Source organism: Acanthochromis polyacanthus, chromosome 8, assembly GCF_021347895.1.
Source record: "Acanthochromis polyacanthus isolate Apoly-LR-REF ecotype Palm Island chromosome 8, KAUST_Apoly_ChrSc, whole genome shotgun sequence".
NCBI classification, from domain to species: Eukaryota; Metazoa; Chordata; class Actinopteri; family Pomacentridae; genus Acanthochromis; species Acanthochromis polyacanthus.
This window is the reverse complement of record NC_067120.1, coordinates 6485812-6498511: the sequence shown is the minus strand read 5'-3', so window position 1 is coordinate 6498511 and position 12700 is coordinate 6485812. Positions and strand designations below refer to the sequence as shown.

General features: G+C 41.3%; 1 protein-coding gene across 3 annotated transcripts in view; it reads right to left on the bottom strand.

Annotated features, from left to right (window-relative positions):
- The window catches only part of brsk2a (BR serine/threonine kinase 2a), a 192165-nt gene that overhangs the window by 82218 nt on the left and 97247 nt on the right, over window positions 1-12700 (bottom strand). For all 3 annotated transcript variants that reach the window (XM_051951625.1, XM_022189945.2, XM_051951626.1), the window contains exon 2: window positions 1248-1342. In XM_051951625.1, coding sequence (XP_051807585.1) covers window positions 1248-1342 — 95 coding nt within the window. The remainder of the gene's footprint in view (window positions 1-1247; window positions 1343-12700) is intronic.

Genomic DNA, 12700 nt, shown 5'->3' with positions numbered 1-12700 from the left:
GCTTCCACAGCAAAAAGGCAACGAGTGAGAAAGAGAAAAAACTCACACAGCAAGAAGCTGATTAATACCAACTGTTTATCAAACAGCAATATCCGAGCACAGAGTGCTTTTCATCTAAAGTCTAATGATGCTGCCGCATGAAGTGATGCAAAACTGAGGGATTTTCCATTTCCAGATAACCTGTACTGTGAGCAAACCCATTCTCTTTCTGCTTTCCAGCTCATAAGCTAACAATTACAGGAGGCACTCCTCTCTGTGTGTGTCCTGTGATAGACAATTTTCAGGTTGTAGCATCTTGTAGAGTTGTCCTCTGTTTTCCTTGCCTCTTCAGTTTCTTTACAACTATTCCATCAACACAAAGGGCCAATTTTGCAGAGCGCCAATTTTGTCTGGCCACTGAATAGAGCAGCCCAGCAGGACTCCCAAGATGTAATACGAAAACTTCCCTACTGTACCCTATAAAAGAATCAATGTGGGTTACAGCAAAAATTATAAATAGCAGTGTTTCAAGATCTTCTGGTGAAAGCATCGTAATTGTAGTTACAGAAGCCTGCTTTTTGTTCTGTTAACCCTGGATCTCTTAGAAGCTCAGACTCGTGATGAGGGAGCCAAACATTTGACTTTTTTCGTTTGAAATCAGAAAAGGATGCAAATCAGCTGCTTCAAAGACCTTCTGTTGCAAACTCAGCAAGTGATTCCACTTTTCATGTGGCTTATTGTCATAAAAGTAACTCACATTCAAACATTTTTGCAAGATTAGCTGCTAATTTTTGTTGAAATCTCCGTTCTGTTCACACATTTCATTATTTTTGAAAGGCCAGCTGTCCATCAGAATAGATTTTGTGACTCTTCCAGGGACATTAACATTCCATCACTTTCCATATCTTACAGTGGCTACATTCAGCTGTGCTACTGCCTATTAAGATTTCAGGGAGAGACAGAAAGAAAGAGAGGAATGATGTTCAGCAAAGATCTCCAGTCAGACTTCAACAATGCGAGACAATGTGGTTATGTAAGATTCCTGCAGTCGACACCAGAACTTATTCCCAGAATTTGGGAGGTTGTTGAAAATTATTCTTATATACAGAGACCGAGGTGAAATAACTACAAAGCAAATGTCTTCTTCACAAGAAAAGATTTAACTTAAAAATATATCTCAAAGAACTAGACAAGAGGGGAAGCAGAGTGGAAACTTTCGCTGTCAGCCTGAACACTAAAAACCACAAGAGTGAAACTCGTAATCTTACCTTCATTAGTACTGACTCGCTGAGTTTCTCACGGTTGACGATCTTTATGGCGACTTTCTGGCATGTTACACAGTGGACTCCTAGCTTGACCAACCCTGAGAAAACAAACAGGAAATACACACATCATTAGGTCAAACAGATCAAATGCTCTTCAGATATCCGCCCTGAGGACAAGTGGCAAGATGATGCATGTTCACATGGCACCAAGAAAGCACCTCACGCTCAGTTGTGCAGCTGAATGTGAATTTCTAGTCAGCACATTTTGCAAGAATGCAAAATTAGTGGTGATTTGAAGTGCTATGTGTGGGAAATTAAGGGCTATTGTTGGCCGGCTACTGATGTGCATTGACCAAACTGCTGTAAAATGGTCCGTGACCTCATGTTCAGAATGCTCATAATGACTCTTTAAGTGTGTACAGTTCTTTAAATAAACTGCCCTCTGGGGTTTATTTGAGCCGTAAAAGCAGTAAGTGAGTGGGCCATTTGTGTTATTGATTCCGATAATGTACTAAACCACTGTAATGCAATTGTGTTAACTTGACTGAAATGGCAACAAACAAACAGTGTGAGGAACATAAAAAGGTCAGACACTTAATGGAACTAATTATTGACCATCATCTCAAAAATGGCACGAACGCAATGTTCAGGAGAGGAAATTAGGATGCTGCATTTCAACAAACCAGCAGACAATGTAAGTATTTACTCTACAGCACAAACACATTAATACGTGGGGAGAGAATTGAGTGTTTGATGCGCCATGCCAGTCAGTCCTACTGGGATTCCCACACAGACATTCTGTCAAAACTCGCATAAATCCTGAGATTTTTTACGCGAGCACGAAAGCGCCTCCCCTGTTTTGCCTTACTAAATATCCCCAGGTATCCTTAGTTAAATGATCAGTCACAAACAATGCAGAAAGCAGACAGTGATACCAAAATGCATGTAGTTACAGTGGAACAAAGTGTTGTTTGCATTTTGATATGGGGGAGCCTTGACAACAGCACCAATCCATTTTCTGCCATGAAGCTGCAGCCACAGTAGAAAGACGTTTGCATCGCTCGGATTACTTACAAACCGAAACAAACACACATAAAACAAAAGCTGGTTCTCTATTAAAGATTTCCCCAATGGCCTTGTGGTGCTGAAAGGATGTAGAAACAACAGGAGATCATTTTTAACTTTGTAAAATACATAATTTGAGCTCTCAAATGGCTGGCACATGCAATTTACAGAAACACTGAAGTAGTCGAATAATGTGGATTCTCTCTGCTCTCCTGCTGCCAGATATGAAGACAGTGGAATTAAGTTATTGGCGGTATTTTAATGTCCCCAAAACAGAAATGATGCAGTTCTTGCAAGAAGCATGTCCAGAGAGAGAAGCAATGCCCTACAGCAAGTTTTCTGAGCTGACATGAACCAGGCTTACATTGGTTTCAAGCTCACACACCTATGTCTCTCTCACACTTTTCTATCTATATGAACCACAGAAAGAGGAGTCAATGGGCTTTGAAGCAGCGGCGAAGTGTTGAAGAGTAGAAAGCAGTCTTCTGATGCCACAGAAACATCAAGGAGGCGAGAGAAGTGCAGGGAGGGGAGCAACAGTGACGATACAGAAAAGGAAAAAGAATGAAAAAGTAAATAAAGAGCAATTGAAAGATGAAGGGGAAAAATTGGAAGAGGTTGAAAGTAAGGGACGGCACATTATTCAAATGACAGGCCAGAGATAATTAAGCAATAATGGAGAGCATTGTGTGGGAGTCAGACTCCGGCTTGGGAAGCTGAAGGGCCGCGGGGGACGAGAGTGGAGACACATGGAGGCACGAGAGAGAATGACACGAGAGATTGGAAGCAAGTGCTAAAAAGAGGAAGATAAAAGATGCAGAAAGAAAAGATTTGGAAAAAGGGACGAGGCAGTTGGGCAGATGAGAGGGAGAACAGACAAACCCATTAGCCCCGCGATAGTAATCATATGTTAATGGTGGCTATAGAGAAGCTCATAAGTCATGATAAACACATTAAAGAGAAAATATCTGCCTCCAAACACATGAAAAGTTAACTGGATTATTTGCCTTGCTATCCATCTTCCTCCAATGCCTGTGTTTTGTTGAGCTTAGGGCACATTAGCAAGAAGGAAATGTGCACGGGGAACACAGCACATTATGATTTTACAACCACTTTGTGTATGGATTGAAATGAACTGTTAAAAAGTAGTTCAGTACATAATAGACCGGGACTGAAGACATAAGCCTCTTTTTATGCCACATACATAAAAAACCATGAATAAAACACAACAAGAGAAACTAATGGTCACGGGAAAACACATTAATCTGACCATACGATGGTGCTCGATAAAAAGTCTGTGGAATACCACAGTCGCTAAATAAAAGCCTGAGGTGAGCATTAATACATGTGACAAACTTTACAGCAATCAATTCAAAAGTTGATGAGACGTCTCAGTAAAGGCCAAAAAACATCAACTTGATCTATGACCATGTCTGAAAAAAAAAGTCAGTAAAATCATCTAATACCTACTGAGATATTTCACTTTAAACCAAAGTGTAAAGATCACCTCTGTCATTTTTCTTAAGCAGTGCTGGTACTATTTCATGTATTTTACATCAAAATAAGGCCAAGAGAGCCTAAAACAAGCTAAAATATGTCATTTTGCGTGGGCGTTGTGTGCAGACATTCACACAACATGCAGCACTTGCACATAATGTCAAAGTGTGGAACAGAGACAGTTATATCATAATGCACATGAATTAAAGAAACCCAGAGACACCTTTTGATCCCAGATTTTTAAAAAAGGCTATCAAATAAATAAAGCAAAAGCAGAGAATAAATAAATAAAAAAATCTGTGCGCTTTTTTGCTTTTGATTTGGCTCAACAAAACAGCTTTTGTTTGAAGACTGAACACAGAGGCATGTGGTTGAGATGTTGGTATGGAACTAAAGAGAAACATACTTTCTGCGAGATTTTTTCATGTACAGTTTCCTCACAGAAGCATGTTTCAGTTTGAACATCATCACAGCCTTTTTGAAACCAGCATCTATAAGATAAATGAAGATTAGAAATTTCTCAGTAATTCCTGAATGTTTCATGTCCAACCCCAGCATGTAAGATTTTCTTATAATGATTGCATTCTGACTCTCTTGTCCCAAGTATGTTGTGATATCTAATTAACCTCGATCTATCTGTGACCCAAAATTAACTCCCTTCTACTTCCCCTCTAATGTGCTGTAATGAGAATGATTGCCCGCTCCCAGTGTCCTTTTCACCTGTCTCTACCAACACCCCTGGCAGCTGTGGATGTACACACTAGGCTGAAACTGGAGCTGCAAGGTTAGGCAGAAGGATGTTTGGGAGATGTCCAGGCAAGACACCAGGGTTTCGTCTGGATCTGGCAGGGCTGAGCAGGTAGGTTGTCTTTGAACATAGCTTCAAATGTAAGGCTTTGACTGAAAGCACAAAGGATCAGAGCCTCATGGGGGAAATACAGACAAGATTACAGCTGCAGCTGCCAGTGCACATGATAGCTGTGTGTGTGCACATGGAGCTGCTAAGTGTACAACTAATGTGCAGAATTATTTAGATTTTGTCTCTAGATAGCAGAGCAGCCCTGTGTTGTGATTAATTATCGAGTCATTTAGGAACTGCACAAGGGACATGTACATGCAGACTGTTTTTTTCACATATGGTACAATTTATATGCTTTTCATTGACACATAGAGTACACAGACCAAAGCAGGCTGTGCAGCGAAGTTTGTGATGTCACTGAATCAGCAAGTGTATTGATGTCTCCTCTCCTTTGCCCCCCACAGATCGATAGCATCAAATGCTCTTGCCTTCACAACAGTGTCAGAATAATGGCATCAGCCAGGGACTTATGGGCTGGAGAGGCCACCATTGACTGACCCCCAGCCTCCATCCAAGCTCTGCACTCTTTACTTTCTGTGCACCCCTGTGATTAATGATCTAATGTGGGGGGATTGCTGGAGGAGGACACAAAATGAGAACTTTGGTACATGGCTCATAGAGCATCAGAGCAGAGCAGGGTTTCGCTTCACGCTGCTGGAAGCTGCTGCAGTGATTGGAAGTCACGGCTCTGAGAAATCGGGGATGACTCATAAAGTTTGGAAATAAAAGCTGAACTGATTGTGTTTGCAGAGCCAGCTATTTAAGAAAAACAAGTTGGAGAATGGAGGGCCAGAGTTAAATTAAGAAAAAGAAACCAACACAGACCAAAAAAAAAGAACATCCACTCTGAATCCATGTTACAATTTTACAAAAGCGTGTACAATGGTTTAAACGATATCATTCATCAACTATATTTCAAAAACCAAAGCCACATTCTGTAAGTGCATCTTCTCGTCGACATCACTCAGTCATGTGCCAGGACTGATGTGGAGATGAGCTTTTTGTCTCACTTCACTGCCTCTTCATAAGTGATTGTATTTCTTGATATCACTGCTGAACTTGCTGTCCTTAAAAATAGCTCTAAATGTGTCAGCTAAATTCATTATGACAGCATGTAGTTGAGCAGAGCTACTTTGCTCCAAATATTTAACTGACAAGGACTTTTTGGCCAAGAATATTTCCACCCAATCTGACATTTATAAATAGCCTTCAGCACATGTGGTGGACGAATATATCTCACCCACTAATCCCCACAAACACACAAGCCAAGTACCAAAAAATTAAAGTTTTGCTTGTCAGTGTGTGGTGCAAAAAAGAACTTTCAATAAAATGGGGCAAAAACAAGTTGCAATAGGTTCCAAAAGATACCAAGTTCCAGCTTAACTGAATAAACTTCAGTAGACTACCAAGTGAGAGCTGTGGATGTGTATTTTTATTTAAGTCTTTTGACTACTTGTGGGAATTCCCAGCGGACCCTTGTTGGCATGTTTATGTTTGCCTTCCTCTGCAATCCCTTAGAGCTGTTTAGCCTGGCAAAGCAGGCAGGAAACCCCCCCACACCCAAGGACAGAAACCCTCTCTTCTTCTTCTGTTAACTGAAGAGAGCTTTGCCTGTTGCTGTTTTCAAAGTAGCCTGATCGGTCTTTGATTTATCATCGAGCATCCAGGGAAGAGCAGGTAGGCGAGGAGAAGGACACTGACTGTGAGCCTGATCTCCAATGCCATCAATCAGAAACACACAAAGAGAAAACTGACGGAGAACAGGAACACCCTGCTCAAGCTTGAATCGAGGAAAAGCTCTCTATGTTCTCCACCTGCTTAACCACACGCATCCATGAGAGCAACACATGCAGTCAGTGTTTTCAGCCTCATCCTCCTCACAACGCCGGCATCCATGTGGTTAAAAATCATTTCTGGATTAATTTCCATCTGGAAGCAACTACAAGAAGAGGAGAGCAAAGGATGAAAAAGAGATGTTCTCAACTGTGCACCTCTCTCACTTTCAAACCTGATCTTTCAGAAGCACTAAACCAACACCGGCAGATGGTAGTAGCTTATGCTGGCTTAGCTTTCTCTCCCCGAGGCACTGGCTCTGAGAAGCTCGTTGCCCTTAGGCACAGATCTGTGAGCTGCTTTCCACTTCTGCTCTCTAACCCTGAATGCTCTACATCAGGGTTACAGCTCTGCCTTGGGATCTGTGTTTGAAAGGAAACACAATGTGGTACAAGGGCTTATTCCTACAGGTTTTTTCTGGCCCTATGGAAAGCCCCTAGCAGCAGGGCGTGGGAGACACCTCCACCAGGACAAAAGGCAAGAGTTACCATCATCAGCCACCTCACCTCTGAACTGTCATTCACAGAAATGCACAAGAACACAGACAGATTTAATAACAAGGAAGTCAAATAATCCAGTCAAACAGACATGTGGGCGGGAACTAAAAAAAGAAATGCACATTTTCGTTGGGGCATTGCAATATATTCCTCATAATACTTAGTACATATTGGTGGTGACAAACTGCCAGAAACAAATGGTTGTGATAAATTAATGCCGCCACATGGTATGTGTGCAATTATACAAGGGAAATGTTGTGAATCCCTCCCAGAGAATCTTGCTGTCTGCCAAATATTTCTCTGTTTTCATCATAGAGTACTTGTAGTTGGGCAAATTCTTTGAAGTTTCAACCAACCGCCATCCATGTCCAAATCAGTATTAAATTTTTGGGGTTTTATTTTTTATATATGCATTGCAAACAAAGTTCCATTCCACCCAATAACAGAGAAATAGCAATTCCACATATTTCATTATGAATCTCAGAACATCACAGCTCTTATGTAATGTAACAGCACTGACAATGAGACACTGGCATGCGTACAGTATGAGATATAGGCCACTATAGACAGGAGTCATGTTTACTAAAGCAAAAAGCCAGAGACACATACCTCCCAAAAGTTTTTTGGAGTAACAAATCTACTAAATAAAATCTTAAAAGCTTCAATAAAAGGCAACTGGGCTTCTCTTTTTAAAACTTGAAGATGGGTGGTTTACAAAGAGAGTTAAACAAGCCATCTCTGTTGAAGTGAAACAGCCATCTCTAAACTGAGGAGGGATCTATGACACCAATTATCAGGTACTTATAATGCAATCTTGCCATGTCTCCTTAGAAAGTTTCACCACCATTAACACTTTAAGTTAGCCCTGACTTGGCAATTTCACAGTCATTTACACTTAGAAGCAATTTTGGGCTGTTAATGGGTCATTAGCCTTGTGTGTTGGCCGTGACATTTGTATATCTTGTACTCCTCATTGGTCAACTGATGAAACCTTTTAGATTAAACATTTTCAGCAGAAGTCCAGTTTCCTTCTACTGAAGCTCTTAGAATTAAAACAAACTGAATGACTGACAATCTTCACAGACTTTTTAAATAAAACATTTGAAAATCAATTTGGAGTGCTTCTTATTGACCCTATTCATCAGTCTCATTCAGCTTCCCCTTCTGTTCTGTTGTCCATTACTACATGTACCTGTTTGCTCATTTGTTACTCCTCATTTCTTCTTTACTAATCAGTGTTTTCGAAATTATTTAAGTCTGCATCTTTCTCTTCATCGTCTTATCTATCCGCAAAAAGAGAGGGAACGCACCAACGGAAAGCTGTTGAGCCATATTGTGCAGGAGGGAGACTGCATGTCAAAGATCAAACAACGTTCACTTGCTTCTCAATGAATGCCATCTCTGCCTGTCTCTTTCTCTTCTACTGCTTCTTTCCTCTCTCTTCATTCACTAAATCTCATTCTCCTTAGTTCCTCCACCTCCTCTTTTTGCATTTTAGTCAGCCATGACGTGAGTCTACCCAGCCTGAATTCCCCCCTGTAGCCCTCTAAACCCTACCAGCCAAAGCAACAGCATCAACATCAGTAACTCCAGCGGCCCAGACCAACAGAGCAGCTTCAAAAGCAGGAAGAGCAGTTTAGCCCTGGAGTGCTGTAGCGAGGAGGGAGGCACACTGACGCATGCATACAGAAACTGTTTATTTGCCCTGCGTGAAATAAGAGATTTGCTCAACAGCTCCTTTATATGTTAACTCCCCTGCACAAAACAGAGATCTTTTGGTAAATGCGATAATAACGGTGCTCCAGTGACAACAGAAAGGAAGCTTTTTTTTGTGTTCTTTCAAGGGCACCCTGGAGATAATAGGGATTAAGCGGTTTGCTTAAAAACAAATGAATGTGCAGCTGAAGGGCATTTTTCACTTAAACCTTATTATTATTGAAGAGTATAGGTTTGCACAATTATCTCTGGGTTCAACATGATCAATTTCTCTCCATCAGAAAGCTTAATCCATGCATGGAAACAAGAGAAAGTCACTTTCCTCAGCAGCGTTTTGTGATCCAGGGCACAGGATTTAGCATTTATAATGATATTGAGCAATATTAGATTTAAGACAAAGTAGTTTATCTTTAAAACTCTTTGAAACTGAATGGAGTGAATAGCATTTTCGTAAATCCAAAAAACAAATAACGTACACACATATACACCAAGCTATACTGGGACATATGTGCTAACATATTGCTCTCACAGTGGCAGGTCTCCTTTCATCCAAGTATTCTCTGCAGCATTTAGCAACTGCTCCCTCTGTGTATTCGTATGTGCGCGTAGTATATTTGAGTGAGCAAGCACGTTTGTTTTTGGCTGTTTGGGTTAAAGGGAGATGAAGGTACAGGGACATGGAAAGCCAATTCCATATACACGACTGCGATTTACATAACATAGCCCCAGCAAACTCCGAGTAAAACATGGTGTGAGGCGATGAAGTTCTGGGCGGCTTCAAGGCAGCAATCTATTTTTCACATTCTGAAACAAGTATGAGAACAATTGCAAGCATAGCCCAAAGGTAGCAAGAACCAAGTGATCCACTTAGTTGCTACCAAGCTCTCTCATTGGCATATCTTACAAAATTCCCACCCCTTTCTGCATCAGCCTCATCAGCATGTAAATATGTGCATGGATCCATCCTCAAAACCTCATCGCCTGCACGTTGAAAGATGCAAGCTTCACACACTTGTTTCTAGCGGCGAAGCAAGCAAGTGGCATTGCCAGAGGTAACTAACGCATGATTGCACAGCAGAAAATAGCTCAGAGAGTTCACATATTTGACTCTACAATAAGTTTGTGGATGTGTAAGTTCATCTGTGTTGCAGCCGTCTCATATTTAAAAGATCGGCATGGATTTTGTTGATCAAACACACAAAAAAAAGTCAGGGAGAAGTTTGTGGGTAGAGATTTTGTCAGTTGTTGAGGAGCTAGTCTCCCCATTAAGTTGATCAGAGACAGTGATATCTTTTCTCTTCTAAATCTCTATAGAGATGTCGCCGCAGATTCAAAATATTCAAGTCTGAATTCTGGCCTGATGTGACTGGAGGTCAGGCCACAGAGCAGAGCGAGAGTGACACTGTCAGAGGAATGTTCTGGCTGACTCCCAAACAGGAACATCAGAGCAAGCATGAATGAAGACATGGCAGAGGAGATGAGAGGAGGGATGGAAAGAATACATACAAGAAAAGAAGGCTTCGACAATGAGGCCAGTGACAGGGAGACGGAGAAATACTGATAAGGATAGATAAATAGAGAGATGCTGAGGGGGAGACATAGTCAAAACAGAGAGAAATTGGGGCCTAGGAAGGCGGGGCGCAGAGACTCAGATCTATTTTTAATGTCTCTGACTGGGGATCAGCAAAAGGAATGTATAATTACTGCCTCATGAATAATGCAAGCAGGATTCTTTTAATTAGCCACACCAGGCCCAATGCAGCAACCACAGCAGACGGGACAATCACGTGCACATACACATGACGCACACACTCGTCTACAGTAAATACATGTACATGTTAAGAAATAAGGTGGCGAAAAATGATCTTTCCAGTTTGCATATGTCTGTCGTTTTTGGAGCCTATGTGTTTGCTAAAGATGTGCTCATCCACTCCTCCAGGAAGACGGGAGTCAAATGAACAGGCGAAATGATGAGCTAAGGACTGGTGTCTTGGTGATGACTCTCTGATAGGCTTTAAAGTGAGAGGAGCCCCTAGACACCACTCAGAGAGCTGCACGCTGTCTGCCTGTCATGTGTTAGATAACCCCCAATATAAAAGTATGAATTATTAAACATCTGACTGGATAATATTACAAAACCCTCGCTGTAACCACAGAAAGATGCTGGTAGCACAAGTGGGCTCTTTCTCTATTCTCATGGATGCACAGAAACATAAAAAAAATGCAACTTCTGGAACACATGCGATGTAATCAAGCCAATTCTGTGGGCGAGAAAAGAAAAAAGGAAAGGAAATCCAACTCTAAGAAGTAATTAATCCGACCTTCCTCATCTATAATTCAGCTTGAGTTATTTCATTAATTAACAGTGTTTGGATTGTCCACACAACATCTTCATTATCAAACATGGATCAAGCCGGAACAGACTTCAGTCAGATGAGTTCTCATCAACCTATACTAATACCCCGCTTCATCCGAAGGAAAATTGAAATGGATGGTCAAAGCTCAACCACAAAAGAAAGAAAAAATTCTCTCCGCACATCAAGAAAAGGCAGGAAGCTAGATCCAAGTTGGAACGACGCATGAAGACACCGGCAGGATGTTAGTTGGTTGTTATCTGGCAACTTGAATTCTCCCATCTTCAGAGCCTTAATTTGTAAGCTAATTTGTAGCTGGCAGAGACAGGCTTGAGTATGGAAGAGGATATTGGATGTAATTTGATGTCTCACTACATCTTCGTTTGTTGATTGGAGTTTAATTGGCAATGAGGGTGCTGCATTCCCACTTTGGGGCAGACAAGGGGGTGACGGCACCCACACAGGCTACAAACTGGGCTTCACAAAGTTGATGGAAAATGCGCCCGACAAAAAAAGGGCCAACGGATGAACTGAGGCATTATTTTCTAACTTTGTGATTAAAAAGTAAGACCTTAACCTCAACTTGGCTTTGGAGAACTTTTTGACTTGTAGCCATTTGATGAATAAATTGGGAAAAAGAAAATAACAGCAGGGAGGATTAGCCAAGGTGAGCACAACCCCCACTATTATGGTCAATATGTTGTTCCTATACAGTGTGTGGATGTAGGGCAGAATTATCCTCTATAGTACATGTGTGTTTGGGGTGAGGGGGGCGGCCTCCTGGTGCGTGACATTGATGCACACACACATTTCCTCCACAGGAGTCAACCGGTTCAAAAATACGGTCAAACAGAATCCTCTCCCAGCTTTTCTTCCTCCATCCTACATCTCTGTAGAGCCTTCTTTCTCTACAGCGCAGAACAAACAATGCATAGGAGAAAGGTCAAGGTGTCAACGCCACCATTAGTGTATGGTCCAGTCAGAAAGGCAGGGAAACAATGAAGACAAGAGATGTGCATGGGAGCGTGCTTGTGAGAGCATTGTCTTTCAGAAAAGGATGGAAGATCTGCACAAGAAATACATAAAATCTGAAAAAATGTTAGGAGCTAAAAAAAATGTGCATGAAAAGAGTGCTCACATCATTGGAAATACACCAATAACATCGAATGCATTCAGATTTTTCTTATGTTTCAGAGGTTGTCAGTGGTTGCACACTATGCCAGTATATCTCTAGTAGATTTAACAATATGGGCACTATAATACAAGACACTTCTCTGATTAATGCATCAAACTGAGTGGGTGAAAGCCGTGGTACTCAGTAATTGTGCCATAGAATTCCTTGAATTACCCAATCTGATTGTATCTACACATTTACAAACGCTTGTTTTTCCCCCAGCTCTAGCGCTGCGATGAGTAAACATGACTCATCCGATTTGGAACATTTTCCTGTTTTCTCTATTTTTACATTTGTGCATAATCCATGTTAAATGCACATTCTGCACAACACAGTCACACATAGTCACACAGGGTCATTTGCATATTAGTTTAAGGGACATTGCTTTATTTTTAGCCTCTGTTTTTGCCGTTTTCCACTCAATTCGTGTACATACAGTCACACAAGTAAAATCAACATTT